The 21,533-nt window shown below is 39.4% G+C and overlaps 2 protein-coding genes across 2 annotated transcripts; both read left to right on the top strand.

Annotated features, from left to right (window-relative positions):
• Positions 1 to 1,317: 1,317 nt before the first annotated feature.
• Positions 1,318 to 8,922, top strand: LOC135556895 (troponin I, fast skeletal muscle-like). Its single transcript, XM_064990304.1, has 4 exons — positions 1,318 to 1,386; positions 1,502 to 1,627; positions 1,757 to 1,900; positions 8,747 to 8,922. Exons 1-4 carry the CDS (start codon positions 1,318 to 1,320, stop codon positions 8,831 to 8,833), a joined length of 426 nt encoding a protein of 141 aa, XP_064846376.1. The 3' UTR covers positions 8,834 to 8,922.
• Positions 8,923 to 12,390: 3,468 nt separating this feature from the next.
• On the top strand, positions 12,391 to 17,645 carry LOC135556598 (troponin I, fast skeletal muscle-like). The gene is made up of 7 exons (XM_064989921.1): positions 12,391 to 12,456; positions 14,154 to 14,197; positions 14,308 to 14,344; positions 16,433 to 16,561; positions 16,853 to 16,942; positions 17,029 to 17,202; positions 17,371 to 17,645. Exons 2-7 carry the CDS (start codon positions 14,190 to 14,192, stop codon positions 17,449 to 17,451), a joined length of 519 nt encoding a protein of 172 aa, XP_064845993.1. The 5' UTR covers positions 12,391 to 12,456; positions 14,154 to 14,189; the 3' UTR covers positions 17,452 to 17,645.
• The last annotated feature ends 3,888 nt before the right edge of the window (positions 17,646 to 21,533 follow it).

Here is a 21,533-nt window from a genome sequence, read left to right as displayed (position 1 = left end):
GCTAGCTGTGGAGTGAGTTTACGGCACGTTCTTAACTGTTACATGAGGAAGCACAATGTTACCTCTCATTCATCGAAGTCAATTCTGTTTGGTAAAGTATTGCTATTGGTATTCAAATGCTATTCAAATGAAAAAAAAAGTTGTCAAGAGTGCATAAATATTTGCAAGTTAGGGTTAGGGTTAGGGTTAGGGTTAGGGTTAGGGTTAGGGTTAGGGTTAGGGTTAGGGTTAGGGTTAGTGTTGAGTTTATTACATTGTTTTATTGTCGTTTCTTTCCAAAGGGGTCTGAAGCAAACAAGAGGCCAAGATGTCTGAGTAAGTTCCAATATGTTCTTATGATATCAGTGACTATATTTGTCTGCCCTGTGTGAATAATATTAACTTCACTATTATATTGGTGTTCATCAATGGAACAGCCTCCCATTAGGGGCAAGTGGGGTAAGATGGGATATTTTATATATGCTCAATGTGGGAAAATAAATACAACATTCACTCTATGATGTATACTTCATGATCTTGGACATCCATGTATACAGTATCAATAAATTGCCTTTTTTTATTAATGGTTGGAAACTCATCTTTACCTCTCCAGTGCCCCATGTCCCATTTAAAAAAAAATCAGAAATGTAAACATTTCTAGAAAATTCTCACATAATTTGATCAACTCTTTTAGGAAAATAATGGCATCGAGTCACAAGCATCATCTGAAGGTAATTTGTCACAAGTAAAATTGAATTCAATTTTTTGTAATTAAACTTTATCTTGAGCACAATATGTTATAATGTTACATTATAATGAAAGTCTTTGTGTGTTGTGATGTGTATTCCACTGTTAACCTTCATCCAGTTGTGTCACTATTCCTGCTTCTCTCTCCTTCTCCAGAGCTTGATGCTCCAGATTGCTAAGGGCTTGCTAGATGCAGAGGCCATAGAGGCAGTGGGAGAGAAAAACATGTAAATGGATGAGAACTGCGCTGCATTGGACCTGCCTGGGTCATTGGCAGAACTGCGCTGCATTGGACCTGCCTAGGTCATTGGCAGAACTGCGCTGCATTGGACCTGCCTGGGTCATTGGCAGAACTGCGCTGCATTGGACATGCCTGGGTCATTGGTAGAACTGCGCTGCATTGGACATGCCTAGGTCATTGGCAGAACTGCGCTGCATTGGACCTGCCTAGGTCATTGGCAGAACTGCGCTGCATTGGACCTGCCTGGGTCATTGGCAGAACTGCGCTGCATTGGACATGCCTGGGTCATTGGCAGAACTGCGCTGCATTGGACATGCCTGGGTCATTGGCAGAACTGCGCTGCATTGGACATGCCTGGGTCATTGGCAGAACTGCGCTGCATTGGACATGCCTGGGTCATTGGCAGAACTGCAGGAACAGTATCAAATGCTTAAACTACATTTTCAATCGACACTGTTAGGAAATTCACTTTCGTTGCGCCACAGTGCAGGTGGGTTGTTTTTATTACATTCAGTTCTTAATTTCAATCTTTAGTTGTTCAAGGTTCCTTTTGTTAATAACCTCCTGCAGGAACTGTGCAAGACAATTCATCACCAGATTGATAAAGTGGATGAGGAGAGATATGACCTGGCAGGCAAAGGGGGCAAGTGTGACAAAGAGGTACAGAAACCAAAGTTAATCTGTCAAATGAAATCCTATTGTAGCCATTTGAGGTTGATTATGTTTGTTGATTTTCTCTCTTGTTAAGAGTGTAGATCTAGTCTTTTTCCCGACTTCCTCTCTTCACAGATTGAGGATTTGAGGATTAAAGTGATTGAGTTCCAAGGCTTGTCTGCTGACTCCATGCTCCAGGCACTGCTGGGCTCCAAGCACAAGGTGTCTATGGATTTCAGAGCCAACCTGAAAGAAGTGAAGAAGGAAGTCAAAGAGGAGGTGGGTATTTGTGTGGAAATCTACAAAGCAGAGAATTGGTATAATACTATGGAAGGATATCAGTGAATACCCATGGGAAGATGTAAAATGTTTTGAGTTGGGGGGGTCACCTTTATAATAAAGCGTTGCCTGTCTCTATCATCGAATTTGCGTATAGTGGTGCAGAAGACAGAAGCAGAAGACATTCTATAATTTAGCAAAAAGCATTTCATGCAATTCCACATAATCTTACATTTTAATACCAAACAAATAACCATAATGACAGGGTCCTCTGACTCTGAAATAACCGTAACTACAGGGTACTCTGACCCTGAAACAACCGTAATGACAGGGTCCTCTGACTCTGAAATAACCGTAACTACAGGGCACTCTGACCCTGAAACAACCGTAATGACAGGGTACTCTGACCCTGAAACAACCGTAATGACAGGATACTCTGACCCTGAAACAACCGTAATGACAGGGTACTCTGACCCCGAAACAACCGTAATGACAGGGTACTCTGACCCCGAAACAACCGTAATGACAGGATACTCTGACCCTGAAACAACCGTAATGACAGGGTACTCTGACCCTGAAACAACCGTAATGACAGGATACTCTGACCCTGAAACAACCGTAATGACAGGGTACTCTGACCCTGAAACAACCGTAATGACAGGATACTCTGACCCTGAAACAACCGTAATGACAGGGTACTCTGACCCTGAAACAACCGTAATGACAGGGTACTCTGACCCTGAAACAACCGTAATGACAGGATACTCTGACCCTGAAACAACCGTAATGACAGGGTACTCTGACCCCGAAACAACCGTAATGACAGGGTACTCTGACCCCGAAACAACCGTAATGACAGGATACTCTGACCCTGAAACAACCGTAATGACAGGGTACTCTGACCCTGAAACAACCGTAATGACAGGATACTCTGACCCTGAAACAACCGTAATGACAGGGTACTCTGACCCTGAAACAACCGTAATGACAGGATACTCTGACCCTGAAACAACCGTAATGACAGGGTACTCTGACCCTGAAACAACCGTAATGACAGGGTACTCTGACCCTGAAACAACCGTAATGACAGGATACTCTGACCCTGAAACAACCGTAATGACAGGATACTCTGACCCTGAAAAACTGAGATCAATAGAAACAACTTAGTCTTGAATGCAACCAATAGCCTAGGCCAAGTATTCCCAAACTTGGGTACGCGAAATGCCGTTGAGGGTAGGTCAAATAAAACATTTATATATTTTTTTCCCTTCACATTTTCAAAAAGTCCTTTTATATTTTCCAACGGGGCTATACATTTTTTTTTTTTGCCTGAGTAGCCTAGTTTCACTGGCAAAAATTAAATGAAACCATCTAGTGTTCAGAGTAATAACAACACAATGTCAAATACAGGTAGCCTAGTCAAATAATTAACATCCAATCACATTAACCGTTACTCTCTTGCGGGAATTCCACTAACGGTCCGTATGTAGTCAAATGTAGCTGCTGCTCATTCCGTTTGCTCGAAAATTGATAAATGGTTAAAAAAAAGTAAGGCCTGTGTCCATAGAGACACATACCAGTTCTCCTGGTAGTACTGCTACAACCAGCAGTACTACACCTACACCTGTCGATGACACAAGTTGTTCAATTCATCCAATGCTAGCATCAGTAATTCTACATTTGTTGTTAGCCCAGCTAGCATGGACACTGACAGTTGTGAATCTGATGCAGCAGAAGAGCTACTGCCCCCTTACCTGGGAAAGCACCGAACAACAGACAGGGACGTTGGACCATCGAAGAGGAGCAAATATGATGGGAACTACATTTATTTGGGGTTCACTTATATTGGGAGTAGTGCCTTTCCTCAGCCACAGTGTGGTATATGTGCAAAAGTACTATCTCACAACTTGATGAATCCTTCACTCTTGTGCAGACATTTAGAAACAAAACATGCCAATTTGAAAAATAAGCCACAGGAGTTTTTTGAGTGAGAATTAAGACGACTTTCGAGTAGTAAGACATGTATAAAAGCAATAGTTCCATTAATAAGAAGGGGCTAGAAGTGTCTTATATGATGAGCTACCGAGTGACTAGAACAGGCAAGCCCCATGCTATTGTGGATGACTTAATTCTTCCTGCTGCCACGGATATGGCTGGGACAGTGCTGGGGGAAAAGGCCAAAAAAACTATACAGACAATGTCTTCATCAAACAACACTGTTTCATGACGCATCAGTGACATGGCAGGAGATGTTTTGAAAAAATCACTGCTTCGCATACAAGCCAATGAATTCTGTGCGTTACAGCCGGAGGAGTCAACAGACGTGGCGGACCTGGCACAGCTCCTGATAAATATCAGTTACATTTATGGGGGTCATTAAGGAAGACATCCTCTTCTGGAAACCAGGACAACAGGAGAGGATATTTTTAAAGTACTGGACAGCTTTGTGATATCAAATGGACTTTGGTGGTCAAGATGTGTTGGCATCTGTACTGATTGGTGCAAGAGCCATGACAGGGAGACATAGTGGTAATGTGAGTGCAAGCAGTTGCTCCTGACCCCACTTGGGTATTTTCTGCACTATGCAATGATATGGGCAGTGACCATGTAACGCTTTTGCAACATACAAAAGTGAGCTGGTTATCAAGGGGCAAAGTACTGACACGTTTCTTGAATTGAGAGACGATCTTAAAGTTTTCTTCACTGACCATAATTTTCATTTGTCTGATTGCTTGTATGGTGACGAGTTTCTCACATGACTGGCCTATCTGGGTGATGTTGTTTCTCGCCTGAATGATCTGAATCTAGGATTACTGGGACTCTCCGCAACTATATTCAATGTACGGGACAAAATTGAGGCTATAATTAAGAAGTTGGAGCTCATCTCTGTCTGCATTAACAAGGACAACACACAGGTCTTTCCAACATTCTATTTTTGTGTGCATATTAACTCAAGCTTATGACAAATGTGATATAGCGAAGCACCTGAGTGAGTTGGGTGCGCAATTCCTCAGGCACTTTCTCGAAACATATGACACAAACAACTGGTTTCGTTGTCCCTTTCTTGCCCTGCCTCCAGTCCACTTACTGATGATATGTGAACATGAGGGTCTCATCGAAATTGCAACAAGCGGTTCTGTGAAAATGTAATTTAATCAGAAGCCACTGACAGATTTTGGATTGGGCTGCGCTCAGAGTATCCTGCCTTGGCAAATCGCCCTGTTATGACACTGATGCCCTTTGCAACCACGTACCTATGTGAGAGTGTATTCTTTGTCCCACTATCATGAAAACTAAATACAGGCACAGACTGACTGTGTGTGGAAAAAGACTGAGACTCTCTCTCTCCCTGGTCCTATAAGAGCTCTTTGTCACTTCCCATGAGACGGGTTGTGACAAATGTTTCAGAAATATTGTATAGTGTGTGTGGCAGGCATACAACGATGCCAAAACATTTGAGAGTGTGCAAACCCTGGTGCTAGAGGGGGTACGCAGCTGGAGGTTGAATGTTTAAAGGGGTACGGGACTATAAAAAGTCTCTCAGTACCTGCCGCTTAAAAATATCCCCACAGCAGGATTCTGCCACCACCATGCTTCACTGTAGAGTTGGTGCCAGATTTACTCCAAACTTGACGCTTGGCATTCAGGCCAAAGAGTTCAATCTTGGTTTCTTCTGACCAGAGAATCTTGTTTCTCATGTTTCGAGAGTCTTTAGGTGCCTTTTGGCAAACTTCAAGTGGTGAAAAGTGCCTTTTACTGAAGAGTGGCTTCCGTCTGGCCACTCTACAATAAAGGCCTGATTGGTGGAGTGCTGCAGAGATGGTTGTCCTTCTGGAAGGTTCTCCCATCTCCACAGAGGAACTCTAGAGCTCTGTCAGAGAGACAATCTGGTTTTTGGTCACCTTCCTGACCAAGGCCCTTCTCCCCTGATTGCTCAGTTTGGCCGGGCAGCCAGCTCAACAAAGAGTCTTGGTGGTTATGAATTTCTTCCATTTAAGAATGATGGAGGCCACTGTGTTATTGGGGACCTTCAATGCTGCAGACATTTTTTGGTACCTTTCCCCAGATCTTTGCCTGGACACAATCCTGTCTCGGAGCACTATGGACAATTCCTTCGACCTCATGGCTTGGTTTTTGCTCTGACATTCACTGTCAACTGATGGACCTTTTATAGACAGGTGTGCTTTTCCAAATCATGTCCAATCAATTGAATTTACCACAGGTGGACTCCAATAAAGTTGTTGCAACATCTCAAGGATGATCAATGGAAACAGGATGCACCTGAGCCCAATTTTGAGACTCATAGCAAAGGGTCTGAATACTTATGTAAATAAGGTATTTCTGTTTGTTTATTTTTAATACATTTAAAAAGATCAAAAAAATCTGTTTTCGCTTTGTCATTATGGGCTATTGTGTGTAGATTGCTGAGGATTTTATTTTGTTTAATCTATTTTAGAATAAGGCTGTAATGTAACAAAATGTGGAAGAAGTCAAAGGGTCTGAATACTTTCCAAAGGCACTGTATGTGTGCTCAGCGGTGATGGCAGATGCACTCGTGCCAATAACCTATCCCTCAAAGATACTTTGTAAAACAATGCTGTTCGCTCAATATTGGGAGTTGATCAAATATCAGTAGTGGAAAAAGTACCCAATTGTCAAACTTGAGTAAAAGTAAAGATACCTTAATAGAAAATGACTCAAGTAAAAGTGAAAGTCACCCAGTAAAATTGTACTTGAGTAAAAGTCTAAAAGTATTTGGTTTAAAATATACTTAAGTATCAAAAGTAAAAATCTAAGTATGAATAATTAAAGATCCTCATATATTTACAAAATAAACGGCAAAATGTTCTTGTTTTTTTTAAATTTACGGATATCCTGGGGCACACTTCAACACTCAGACATATTTTACAATGAATCTTTTGTATTTAGTGAGTCCGACAGATCAGAGGCAGTAGGGATAACCAGGGATGTTAATAATGATAAGTGTGTGAATTGAAACATTTTCTGTCCTGCTAAGCATTCCAAATGTAACGAGTACTTTTGGGTGTCAGCGAAAATGTATGGAGTAAAAAGTACATTATTTTCTTCAGGAATGTAGTGAAGTAAAAGTTGTCACAAATATAGATAGTGGAGTAATGTACAGAAACCCCCCAAAACTACTGAGGTAGTTCTTCAAAGTATTTCTAGGGGTTTTAGGCTGGGTTTCTGTAGAGCACTTTGAGATATCAGCTGATGTAAGAAGGGCTTTATGAAAAAATTTGATTTGATACTTCACGAGGCTATGTATCAGTGCCTACATACAGTCGTGGCCAAAAGTTTTGAGAATGACACCAATATTAATTTCCACAACGTTTGCTGCTTCAGTGTCTTTAGATATTTTTTGCCAGATGTTACTATGGAATACTGAAGTACAATTACAAGCATTTCATAAGTGTTAAAGGCTTTTATTGACAATTACATGAAGTTGATGCAAAGAGTCAATATTTGCAGTGTTGACCCTTCTTTTTCAAGACCTCTCCAATCCGCTCTGGCATGCTGTCAATTAACTTCTGGCCACATCCTGACTGATGGCAGCCCATTCTGGCATAATCAATGCTTGGAGTTTGTCAGAATTTGTGGGTTTTTGTTTGTCCGCCTGCCTCGAGGATTGACCACAAGTTCTCAATGGGATTAAGGTCTGGGAAGTTTCCTGGCCATGGACCCTAAATATCGATGTTTTGTTCCCTGAGCCACTTAGTTATCACTTTTGCCTTACGGCAAGGTGCTCCTTCATGCTGGAAAAGGCATTGTTCGTCACCAAACTGTTCCTGGATGGTTGTGAGAAGTTGCTCTCGGAGGATGTGTTGCTACCGTTCTTTATTCATGGCTGTGTTCTTAGGAAAAATTGTTTAGTGAGCCCACTCCCTTGGCTGAGAAGCAACCCCTACTGTTGGCATGACACAGGACTGATGGTCGCGCTCACCTTGTCTTCTCCGGACAAGCTTTTTTTCGGATGCCTCAATCGGAAAGGGGATTCATCAGAGAAAATTACTTTACCCCAGTCCTCAGCAGTCCAATCCCTGTACCTTTTGCAGAATATCAGTCTGTCCCTGATATTTTTCCTGGAGAGAAGGGGCTTCTTTGCTGCCCTTCTCGACACCAGGCCATCCTCCAAAAGTCTTTGCCTCAATGCATGCAGATGCACTCACACCTGCCTGCTGCCATTCCTGAGCAAGCTCTGTACTGGTGGTGGCCTGATCCTGCAGCTGAATCAACTTTAGGAAACGGTCCTGGCGCTTTCTGTACTTTCTTGGGCACCCTGAAGCCTTCTTCGCAACAATTGAACCGCTCTCCTTGAAGTTCTTGATGATCCGATAAATAATTGATTTAGGTGCAATCATACTGGCAGCAATATCCTTGCCTGTGAAGCCCTTTTTGTGCAATGTAATGATGATGACGGCACTTGTTTCCTTGCAGGTAACCATGGTTGACAGAGGAAGAACAATGATTCCAAGTACCACCCTCCTTTTTAAGCTTCCAGTCTGTTATTCGAACTCAATCAGCACTCATACCTGTGTTAACGAGAGAATCACTGACAGGATGTCAGCTGGTCCTTTTGTTGCAGGGCTGAAATGCAGTGGAAATGTTTTTTTTGGGACAAAGAGGGACTTTGCAATTAATTGCAATTCATCTGATCACTCTTCATAACATTCTGGAGTATATCCATATTGACTAATATCACTATGAATGTACTTTCTTTCCTTTTTACAAAACCCTTAAAGCTCAAATTTTAAATAACCTAAACAAATAGCTTAGATTCTCTCTTGACCTTATCTCTCTGCTCTAACACCCACTCTACCCTTACAGGACAAAGATGCAGTTGGTGACTGGCGTAAGAACATTGATGACAAGGCAGGCATGGACGGCAGAAAGAAGATGTTTGAGGCCGTATAATAGCTGTGGCACGACTCAGTCCCATTTCACCTGCCTTTCTCTATGTCCTAATAATAAGTCAGTTGTTGTCAGCCATGGCTGTATTTTGTATTTAGATGTTAGATATATAAAGTAGTTTTGTGGTTAAGTCAGATATGGATTTGTATGACCATGTTGTCAACTGAGATCATTTCCCTTTTCACAGCAACTTGAACATATTTTGAAGAACACTTGCTGTATGAAGAAATGTACTTAAGTGTATATGACTGAATATTAAATAAATATTTGAACCTTTACAACTGGAATAGCATTTTTATTTTGCTTGCATGTCTTTAAGGGTTTTGTGATGAATAAAAAGAGAACACGACTTATGCAGTTGCCTACTTGATTTGGGTATGAGTAGCACACTGTTCAATGTTATTCAATAGCAGATGGCAATTAGAAGCTAGTTGTAAAAAAAAAAATGTAACGACTGAAGGACTTTAATCTTAGGACATAATTTCTTAGAACATGTCACACAAACCAAAAGGTGTATGCTCTGTGCATGTTCTCTCTCCCTCTCTCTTTTTCTCTCTGCCGAATCCTGCTGTAATTATGACTCCTAGAATTGGTAGCATCTCTTTATTGTTTGGCCATCTTATGCATGGAAACTGATACAAACATATTTAGGCTAGGATTTAATCAACTGTTCAATACTAATACTAATACAAAAATATAAACAGTAATTTTATATGAAAAATGAAGAATGAATATAGTGTAACATGTTATAACAACTTTCATGACCAGGCATTAATAAACTATTTATAATCTATTAGTAAATAAGTATTTAATTATTTGTAAACATTTATAAACATGTATACGCTTTTATAAGCATAGAAACTATTACATTTCATAAGCATTAGAAACATGTATTTTAACTTTGGCCTATAATGGCTAATTTGTGAATTACCGAATATTGGATTGTTAGTATTTCTCACACAAAAATCAGCATGCATAGTGTGTTGACCAGGGTAGTTGAGTATTCATGATGTTTTCTTGTATTTATGATGAAAAAGCTATGTTTTCTTGTATTCATGATGAAAAACCTATGTTTTCTTGTGTCTTATGACACCATAGGTTGGTGTTGTATCTTGTGACATCTCCGCTGTAGCGAGAGTAAGACAGCGGTGGACTAGCATGGATATGACGCCCTCTACTGCCTCACCGTAGCACACACAACTGCAGGTATGGGAGAAATAAGAAACCTGTTAGCTGACCATGGTAATCAATTCAGATATGGATCATCTGTGTAATAGATCTTCTTTGCGTTTTTGCCTACTACAGCTTTGATGTGATTTATTGACAAGTGGTTTTATTGTCAATTACAGTGTATAATTCAATCTGGGTAGATGAAAAATTGAGAAATCTGGATAGATATATATATTGAATGGAAAAAGGATATTAGGTGAGTGATGTAACGATTGTTCTTGGATCATGGTGCTTTATGAGATGTAAAATAAATGGTTGTGGTTGTGATTGTATTGTTAAAGCCTATTGGAGAAATAACTCTGTGTGAACAATGCATGACAATATCTTCTATAACTGATCAACCAGAGGATGCATGATTCCCATGTCTGTATCTTCTTCTTCTTGCACATTTGCAAAACCGTTTCCCTTACTTTCAAGGTGACACTTTTCATTGGGTATCATACTTAACAATCTGTGTCTTTAAAGGACAAATTAGATGATGCTTACACTATGTCCTCTGTGGTTCATTTGGTACTGCTTGGTGCTTGCAATGCCAGGATTTTGGGTTCGTTTCCCAAGTGGGACCTGTGCGAAAAAATATTAAAATGTAGGTACTCACGACTAAGTCACTCTGGATAAGAGCGTCTGCTAAATGACTAAACTGTAATACAGAGCCACAGAAATATTTGCCACCACAAATTCCCCCAAAAGATTCCTAGGAGGGGCCATTACATTTTAGCAGATGGCTGGTGGATATAGAACTAGGCTAATTCTGGCGCCAAATGACCTAAATACAAAGTCAGGATGGAGGATAGTCAAAGCAGGGCCGGCTCCAGGCATAAGCAACATAAGCGGTCGCTTAGGGCCCCCAGCTGCTGCAGGGCCCCCAACAAATTATTATTATTTATTTATTACATTTTTGGGGGGAATTCAGTTGGATCTCAACTTACTATTTCAGAGTGAGAATAGTTGAATACACCAGGTGCAATTTCGAAATGTGGTTGTGTGTCAGCAGTTTTTCTCTTGTTATGTCAGTCAATGACAGTCACTCAATTAGCCAAGTTGGCTAACACTTTTTTTATTGGTAGTTAGTCTAGCCAGCTATCTAAACTTGTAGTAAGCATGGCTGAATACCGATCGTGCATGCAGGGCTCGTGCCCAGGGTACCTGACCTCCAGAGGGGCCTCCATTGATTTTGTTAGTCATTCTCACTCATATCATATTAACATGGCATAAGTCCTTACAAAATGAGTATAATTGCAGAACATTTGCTTTAAAACTGCAAAAAAAGTATCTCCATCCATGGCAAAATAGGTAGATTGTGGGAAATTTGTTGTAAAACTGAAAAAAAAGAAAAAAAGATCTCTGTCCCATGTCACAATTCATAGGATTACAGTAAACTTGCTTTAAAACTGCAACATTTTCTCTATGCCCCAATGGCAAAATTGTGTAGAATTGCAGTGACTCCTAGTGACTCCTGCGATGCAGTGCCTTAGACCACTGCACCACCCAGGAGGCCCTACTATTTCCTTTTTTTATTTGGCAAATTGCTCTTACTTTTAAACTCTGCATTGTTGGGAAAAGGGCTCTTAAGTAAGCATTTCACCTGTTGTATTTGGTGCAAGTGACAAATGAAATTTGATTTTGATTGTTTTCAATTAAAATTGTCAGTGTATTCCAAACTCATAGTATGGAAATATGTATAAAACAAAGGAAAATACACTGGGCCTTTAAAACAAGCATTTTTTTCTCCACCGTCAAGAGCAGTGCCTTTCAAATGTTTTGCTGTGAGGTGGGGGGCCCCCCTACCAAATCTTGCTTAGGGCCCCCAAAAGGCTGGAGCCAGCCCTAGGTCAAAGTATGGGATCAGACCCCTATTTTTATTTTACCCTTATTTTCCCGGGTAAGTTCCTACCATAAGATGCTTTATTTCCAATGCTTATTATATCTGGCCCTGTAGTGTAGGGCTACTTTGACCACATTCACTTATCATTTATCGATTAAGACTTGATCACAACAAGAAACTATAGAGGGGATGACATTGTGGCAAGCAGTTGCACGTTGCTTGTTATTATTTAAGTTACAGAGCAAGATGTGGAAATATTATTGATACTGTAGTTATCTGGTTTGGAAATATGGAGCCTATATTTAGATAACGGGGCATGTTACAGGGCATGTATATGTTACAGGGCAGTATATCAGGCTGACAGGGGGCCGGCAGCATCACTGACCACTACCATAAAGACTGACCTCCTGGAGTAAACATTACCATGTTGAGGGCGGGATAAACCACTGGTGTCCACCCATCAGTATTTAATACTGTGTACTCCCTCATTTAATCTGCTATTGGCTTGCCATCGTCTCCCTCTCCATCTCTCACAGCGGCTCTTCATTTTTCATCATTATTTTTCTCACAGGTGAGGATAATAGTGGGATCTTATAGTGCTTCAGCATGCATAATGTGCTCCTGTCTCTTGACTGCTTTGAACTGTATGTAGTGTTGCAGCTGTTGGTTTCTGCACATTGGCAGATCATACGATCACCGTAGTAACATGGTCCTGTATGGCTCAGTTGGTAGAGGACAGTGCTTGTAACACCAGGGTTGTGGATTCTATCCCTATGGCCACCCACATGGTAAATGTATGCATGTGTGCTGGCTAAATTGTTTTGGGATATAAGGGGGAAACAAATTCAGGTCTGTATACTCACCTTTCTTTTTTTAAGCGATAGATGTTAGTTTTAATAAAGATGCATTATGTGCACATGATTGACAGATATTAAGGAATTTGAATGTTTTAATTGAATGAATTGAATTGCTGAATTGTTTTGTGTCACCAGAATCTAGCTATTCAGGAAGTAGAGCCAGCTCAACAGTTTGAGCCTTCTTGGTCACTAGAAATATTATACTTCGTAGGCTGATTGCATGTATCAGCCCAACATGATGCTCAAGGGGACCTTGTTACCTGGATGTTTTTGTTCTGCTCTGTGTGTGCAATCTTATGCCATTTGTTCCTGAACAGGTGGTGTTCTAGATGTCTGGAATCTACAGAAATTAAATATAAATAACCATCAGAATATGAAACCTTTTGTGTATCATGAATGAATAAAACATTTTACATGATTTATTTGCAAGATTTGAACATTCATGAGTAAAAAAAAGTGAATATATCACTGTTTAAAGTGATAGTTCACTTTTTGGAAATATTAGCATATTTTCGACTCCTTTAGGGTGTTTCCTCCAAACTGTATTTTAATTGGTTAGCTAATTATTGGTTTCCTTCAAACTGTATTTCAATTGGTTAGCTAGTTATTGGTTTCCTACGAACTGTATTTAAATTGGTTAGCTAGTATTTAACTTGGTTAGCTAGATAGTTATTTTGAAATGGTTTGGAGAAAACAACAACAACTTAAGGAAATTGGAAGAAAAGCTACATTAAAAAAAATTGTTTAACTATCCCTTTAAAGGATCAACATTATAAAGAGTGACTCATTGTTTTAACAAATTAGTAAAATTGTAGTTGTAGTTATATTCAAATGTAGGTCAGCAGCTCAATAATTAAGTAGATCAAAGTTTAGCATGCCAAATACCAGTTTAGATTTGTCATCCTCAGGGAAATAAGAAACTATCATTCAGAATGTATATATGTTTTGGCATCTGAATAAGTTGAAACCCTATCTGTTTAAGCATAAAATTGTTCCAAGTGGCAAGCAGCAATATGATACATGTTTGTGAATACTTCATATCTGCATGCTTATATCTGCAATGTGAAACTAGTTGAAAGGTGTTCTATTGCCAGTGTCTAGCTGCCATAATAATATGCTAAAATCGCAGGTTGTCCAAATGTCCTGCATCAGCATAAAGATAAAAATAAGTACATACCCAGTAAAGTGAGCCAAGGTAGACTCCTACTTGCTGTGTAATTAAAGTGATCTCTATATCTTGTTGTGTGCTACTGTTATTTGGTGGATTCATTTTGGCATTATTACTGCTCTTCTGAGTCTATCACAGTACAACATATACATTTATAACAACACTTGTTTTGTCAAAGTTTTGATTATTTTAATTTCTTATTAATTTAATTATTTTAATTTTAATTTCTTATTCTTATTTCAGTTTCTTATACAAGGTGTGAAAAAATAAACAAGCAAGATGTCAGAGTAAGTATAATATTACATTAATATTACATTAGTCTCAATAACATCTGAGAGGTGACTGATTGCCTTAGTGCATCGCGAACATTTCATGTATCTACTTCTTCCTCTCACAGGAAAAAGATGACATCGAGCCGCAGGGGTCATCTGAAGGTAAATATACTGATTTAACCCAATTTCAGCTTCCAATTATGAAAAACTGTTTTGTTCTTACTCTCCTTTGATTGAACATTTACAGTACCAGTCAAAAGTTTGGACACACCTACTCATTCAAGGGTTTTTCTTTATTTTTACTATTTTCTACATTGTAGAATAATAGTGAAGATTTCAAAACTATGAAATAACACATATGGAATCATGTAGTAACCAAAAAAAGTGTTAAACAAATCAAAATATATTTTATATTTTCGATTCTTCAAAGTAGCCACCCTTTGCCTTGATGACAGTGTTTTGCACACTATTAGCATTCTCTCAACCAGCTTCATGAGGAATGATTTTCCAACAGTCTTGAAGGAGTTCCCACATATCCTGAGCACTTTTTGGCTGCTTTTCCTTCACTCTGCAGTCCAACTCATCCCAAACCATCTCAATTGGGTTGAGGTCTGGTGATTGTGGAGCTCAGGTCATCTGATGCAGCACTCCCTCACTCTCTTTCTTGGTCAAATAGCCCTTACACAGCCTGGAGGTGTGTTGGGTCATTGTCCTGTTGAAAACAAATGATAGTCCCACTAAGTGCAAACCAGATGGGATGGCGTATCACTGCAGAATGCTATGGTAGCAATGCTGGTTAAGTGTTCCTTGAATTCTAAATAAGTCACAGACAGTGTTACCAGCAAAGCACCCTCACACCATCACACCACCTCCTCCATGCTTTACGTTGGGAACCACACATGATCATCCGTTCACCTACTCTGCGTCTCACAAAGACATAGCGGTTGGAACCGAAAATCTCAAATTTGGACTCATCAGACCCAAGGACAGATTTCCACCAGTCTAATGTCCATTGCTCATGTTTCTTGGCCCAAGCAAGTCTCTTCTTCTTATTGGTGTCCTTTAGTAGTGGTTTCTTTGCAGCAATTCAACCATGAAGGCCTGATTTACGCAGTCTTATCTGAACAGTTGATGTTGAGATGTGTCTGTTACTTTGTTAAGCATTTATTTGGAAAGCAATTTCTGGGGATGGTAACTCTAATGAACCTGTCCTCTGCAGCAGATGTAACTCTGGTTCCTACTTTCCAGTGGCGGTCCTCATGTTCCTCTCTCGCCTGTTTCATCATAGCGCTTGATGGTTTTCGCCACTGCACTTGAAGAAACTTTCAAATTTCTTTACATTTTCTGCATTGACTGACCGTCATGTCTTAAATTAATGATGGACTGTCATTTCTCTTTGCTGATTTGAGCTGCTCTTTCCATAATATGGACAAGGTATTTTATCAAACAGGGCTATCTTTATCCAATGTATATCACCCCTACCTTGTTACAACACAACTGACTGGCTGAAACGCATTAAGAAGGAAATAAATTCTACAAATTACCTTTTAACTAGGCACACCTGTTAATTTAAATGCCTTCCAGGTCACCTTCCACCTCATGAAGCTGGTTGAGATAATGCCAAGAGCGTGCAAAGCTGTCATCAAGGCAAAGGGTGGCTACTTTGAAGCATCTCAAATATAAAATATATTTTGGTGTGTTTAATCCTTTTTTGGTTACTACATGATTCCATATGTGTTATTTCATAGTTTTAATGCTTTCACTACTATTGTACAATGTATAAAATAGTAAAAAAAATTAAAATAAAACCTTGAATGAATAGGTGTGTCCAAACCTTTGGCTCATATTGTGTCTATACAGCTAAGTCAAATAATAACCAATTCTTATTTGCAAATATGTCAAAACTGCGGGCACAGTAGCGATCTGAAATACAAATACCTTTCCCTATTTAATTAAATAACCACAAATGAACTATGTCTACAAGTGATTGTGTAAAATGTATCAAGACAAACACAAACGGCAGGAACACATTAGCTGGCAGTTGCCTGAAGTTAACGTGCTTAGGCTCTCAATTATTTATTCAGACACATGGTAATACCACAAGGTTACTTTCTTGAATGTATAAGGCAATACAGTACATTTGAGAGTGCCTGAAATTGATGCTAGGCCTAACTTTGCATTGGTGAGTCCTACATGTTTTGGTGTAGTCGTGTTAGCTGCTCTGACACCTTTTCTCCCCCTGGCATCCAGAGCTTGATGCTTGCGATTGCCAAAGACCTCCTGGAGAAAGAAGCAGCAGACTTGATAACGGAAAAGGCAGCTTTTATAGCAGAAAACTGCCCTGCTCCGGTATTGTCTGGGGGTCTTCCTGAGCTGCAGGTATTTTACCATTCTAACCAGTTAATTCTCATTTAGTCTGCTTTGAATACCTGACATATACAATAATTTATACAACCATACAATTGGTACCACAAAAATCCTAACCTATTTATCTTTCATGTTACATATTTGATTTTGAGATATGTGTTAAGGCTGCATTTGGATTTATTTGATTTGCATAGCAATGAAAATGAATTGAATGAGATTGATCTGTGCCAAAAGCTGAAGACACCATTAAGATACACTGTGTTTCTCATACAAATTATATGTGATATGTTTGTGTGTCAACAGGAAATGCTTAAAAAGTTGGCCCAGACCATTGACAAGGTTGATGAGGATAGATATGACTCCGAGGCAAAAGTGAAGAAGACAGACAAAGAGGTACAGTACGTTGCATTCCATATTGTCCTCATCCTGGAAACATATAGCGCTGGTCTTGACTATGTGTTGACTCACCCTCTTCACAGATTGAGGACTTGAGAATGAAAGTGGTTGAGATCCAGGGCATAAAGAAGCCAGCTCTGAAGAAAGTGCGTATGTCTGCTGATGCTATGCTTGCAGCTCTGCTGGGCACCAAGCACAAGGCTTCCATGGATTTCAGAGCCAACTTGAAAGAAGTGAAGAAGGAGGTCAAAGAGGAGGTGGGTATTTGTGGGGAGAATTACGAAGCAGAGAATCACAGTACTTTAGGAGTTGGCGGCAGTTGTCTCGAATGTGCTCAGAACTTTGAGGAAATGATCAGTTACATGAATTTCATATTACATCCTCAAACACTGAGAATGTCACATCGTACATTTTATGTCATGCAGGAGGAAGTCGGTGACTGGCGTAAGAACGTTGATGAACAGGCTGGCATGGATGGCAGGAAGAAGAAGTTTGAGACCGCATAAATGACTGAATTTGTTTTTTAATACATCTTTTAGGTTGTTTTGTTATACCGTCACAGAGTTAGAGTCATTTTGTCAATCTATTTAACTTAAACGTATGTCTTATGTCAATAGTAAAAAGCTTTTGAAGAAAACTTATTTTACCTATGTCCAACATTCATGCCAAAGCTCAGTAATTAAATAAATGCTTTGAAGAAGACAGTCTTTTTTTGTTACTTTTGACATGTATATTTCTTGAATACAGTGGAGGCTGCTGAGGGGAGGACGGCTCATAATAATAGTTGGAACAGAGCAAATGGAAGGGCATCAAACACATGGAAACCATATGTGTGAAGTATTTGATACCATTCCACCCACTCCGCTCCAGTCATTACTACGAGTCCGTCCTTTCCAACCTCCTGTGCTTGAACATGGTTATGCATGTTTATTTCTTTATTACTAATTTGGCACTGAAATAGTGGGGCATCCATAACTAGGGCTTTTCCAAATATTAATGGGTTGCACTTATGTCACTTATGTGCACCTACCAGACAGCTGTGTCAAGGTTCTCTATTCCCGCCCCCAATGAAATATCGACTTATCAGGAACATTGAAAATCACAACCTAGCATGAGATAATACTGGTGTAAAAAGACGTCTAAGCAGAGTCCACACTTCCGGTTTCCAGGAGAAACTGAAGTTAGGTTGAAAACACTGTATCCCTGAAAACCGGTAATATTTGCTTTTTGCAACCCCACAGTGAATTAATCTAATATATTTGTTGTAAGAATATAGGATTATATTTCCTACAAAGATTTCATCATAAATGTCAATGTCATTAGAATATAATGTGTCGTGCGAAATAACTTGATGAAAACACAATTTAATTAAAACTCAATAACGATTGGCTTGATTTAGTTACACATTTTAGATGTGCATTAATCATTTAAAAAATGTTTTATATTTAATTAAACCTTTCATATTTGAATAAAGAATATAATAAACAATTTACAAGAATATAGTTATGATATAATTAGTAATATAATATATAACTAAATAAATATCCTCTCTCCATCACTCTCTACCGCTCTCTCTCGCTCTCTCTCAATCTCTCGCTCCTTCTCCCCATCTCACCTTTGAGCAAAGGAGGGCTATTTGCTTGCCCACTTTTTTCTCAGGAATTTGTCATTATTTGTAGATATTCAGTTTACAGTGTATTGCCATGCAATTGAAGTTGGATTGGGGAACTCTAGTCCTGCAAATGGTGAGTAACACCTTTTTCTACTTTTCTACAAAATGGATTCCAGAGGTCAAAAATTGTTCTGACAATAATGACAGATACAGAAATTGTTCAACAGTTTCACTTAAATGCAATGGATAGCATGGTTCCCTTGTTAAAGTTGATGACCCCTTTCCCTTCTTTATTTTAAAGGTGCAATCTGCAATTGGTACTTCCATTTTTTTACTTTGAAATTATTGCTATATACACATTGATTGTTGAAGAACTTTTTGTCAAAACAGTGGCTGGGAAGTCACTTTTTATTGTTTGAACTGCAGACTGACCCTTTAACAATAGCCTTCTTATTATTGAAAATGGAATTATCATCAATCACCCAAAAGTGGTTCAAGAATATATCAACGTTGACCCTTGCTTACCCGGGTTTATCTATCCATGTCGTCCGTGCTTAACTGGGATGGCTTTGTCAAACCTTTCCAACGTCGTTGGTATGGAAGCCAAGTGGCAGCTCAGGTTTTGGGAGACACCTTGCAGAAAGGGAAATTTATGATGTGAGTTGGAGGAAAGGGTTGGTGGTATTTCAGGAGCCCACAGTTCCGTTGGCCTAAGGAGTCTCCACCACCACAAGGAGGTCCCTGGGTTTCTGCTGACTCATCACTAGTCTACATATATATACCCTGTTGGATTTGTTCTTTGCCTGTGACTTATCAGTTTCTCCCCTTCTTCACCAACTGTGTCCTGTCCTCCTCATCTCACAGGTGAGAACCTCTCTTATCTTTCGATCGCACAGGATCTATCTTACTGATAAATAAGGTTGGATGTGGCTTATTGATAAATTAAGGAATACAGTCTCACCGTGGGGGGGGGGTAGTTTTACCTGTTATTTAAGTCTTACACAGTGCACATTTATAGACGTTGATGTAAAGGTGGTTTCATGACTACATTTACACAGATATTATTTTTGTATTTTTTGTATTTCACCTTTATTTAACCAGGTAGGCTAGTTGAGAACAAGTTCTCATTTGCAACTGCTACCTGATCAAGATAAAGCATAGCAGTGTGAACAGACAGCAACACAGAGTTACACATGGACTAAACAATAAACAAGTCAATAACACAGTAGAAAAAAAATAAAAAATAAATACCCACTAACAGGTAGCACCTGGAAATGATCGCACTGTCAAGTGACACCTGTCACAAGTTCACTACATTTGAATACAGGTGAATACATTGAGATATATATATTTCATGGTGGATACTATGAAAGACTATTGGGCCTGTCTAGACAGAATGATGTGGCCGACGGACCTCTGTGTTAGACAATGTGACCCTGTGTGGAGGGCGGGGGGGACTCCTGCTCAAGGGCTATACTCTAGCATGGAAGGCGGTTGAAGACATTAACTTAGCTATACCCATACCAAAAGCAAGTGGTTTTTTGTGGTATTTAAGGCTTTACTTTTTTTGTGATGTATGTTGCTCAACTATTCAATGTGTATAACTGTCATGGATAGTGAAAGTGGATTTGTGATGGAGATCTAGAATTTTGATTAAACTGTAGCTCGAATGTGATAACTAGGTTACAGCAGACAGTGTTTACTGAATGGGGCTTCTAGGCCCTTGGTTGGTGGTCCGTTCCTCTTGGGCTACAGCTAACATTTGGTAACCTACAGAAGAGTTTCAGATCCACTGGTCAGTTGATAGACATGGCATAACAGTTGAGCGTTGCAAGCACCATGCTCTATCAGGCATTTGAAAGTAACAGTTTAAGACATATTTTGATTATCATGTATGTTCCTAGTTGAACAGATTGGAAAAGGATGTGAAGGCAAGAGTTTTTATTGTCAATTTCTCTGTTTGCTGAAGTATACTCAAAATAGTAGCATTTATTTGATCATTTGAATATGAATGAATTTGAACGTATTTGAACTACATGTGTCATTGACTTTAAACTAGAGAAAACAGAGAAGTTGTTAAAAACATCATTCCTATTCTTAACATTGCAATTCATTGATGCGGTGTGGTTTAATGAGCCATAATGATTTGATTGGGGGGCTTTTTATGACAGAAATGATGCTCCCCAAAATGCGGCAGGAAAAGTGAAAGAGATGTAATGACGGGGTTCACTAAGAACGCAGGTTGTAGTGATTTGAGTGATACCAAGATGTTCTCAGGGTGGAGCAAGACGATGATGCCTGCAGAGGTTTTGTGTGCTAATGACATCAATAAAGTAACAGTCCATGAATGTCAGGGGTGACTCTTGTCTCCAGCTGTCCAAATTTAGCCTGATCAAAATTGTTCCAACAAGTTTTAATAGTCAAATGGCTCAGATTTCCCCTCCCTTCCTTGAAGTGTCCAAATTGCTCCATTAGCAGCCAGTGTTCATTAATCATTCTTGAGCTGGATACACAAGCCTGTTCTAATTTTAGGCTTATGAGGCAAATAGCACCCTAATGCTAAAAACATTTATCTTCCTCATTGTCTTTTTGTTACAGGGTCTGAAGCACACATTCCTCCATGTCTGAGTAAGTATCCATTACCTTGTTGTTTGCCACATTTTATTATTTTCACAGGATTTTAGATAGCGTTGCAAATATGCGGTAGCTTTCCAAAAATTCTCCAGTTTTCCAGAAATCCTGGTTGGAAGACTCCCGTAATCAGGAGTGAATAAGCAGGAATCCTCCTACCAAAAATTTCGGAAAAACCTGGGAATCTTCGGAAAGTTACAGATTTTTGCATCCTTCGTTTTAGACAAACATAGTGTTAGAAAGTAGGGATTTTTTTAAATACCAAATCAGAATAAATAAACAAACAGACAAAGAAACATACAAACAAAAAACAAACAGCCAACCCTAACCCTTACATCAAACAAT

This window comes from Oncorhynchus masou, chromosome 15 (assembly GCF_036934945.1).
Source record: "Oncorhynchus masou masou isolate Uvic2021 chromosome 15, UVic_Omas_1.1, whole genome shotgun sequence".
NCBI lineage: Eukaryota > Metazoa > Chordata > Actinopteri > Salmoniformes > Salmonidae > Oncorhynchus > Oncorhynchus masou.
Note: the sequence above shows the minus strand (reverse complement) of the source record. Positions and strands in the feature narration are given on the sequence as shown.

Bases quoted from the DNA above. Each gene is read 5' to 3' on its own strand.
- LOC135556598 (XM_064989921.1), top strand. The intron at 16,943-17,028 runs GTACAGTACGTT...CCCTCTTCACAG, and splicing joins TGAAGAAGACAGACAAAGAG to ATTGAGGACTTGAGAATGAA. The intron at 17,203-17,370 runs GTGGGTATTTGT...TATGTCATGCAG, and splicing joins AGAAGGAGGTCAAAGAGGAG to GAGGAAGTCGGTGACTGGCG.
- LOC135556895 (XM_064990304.1), top strand. From the start codon at position 1,318: ATGCCTGGGTCATTGGCAGAACTGCGCTGCATTGGACATGCCTGGGTC. The intron at 1,387-1,501 runs GTATCAAATGCT...TTCAATCTTTAG, and splicing joins TTGGCAGAACTGCAGGAACA to TTGTTCAAGGTTCCTTTTGT. The intron at 1,901-8,746 runs GTGGGTATTTGT...CTACCCTTACAG, and splicing joins AGAAGGAAGTCAAAGAGGAG to GACAAAGATGCAGTTGGTGA.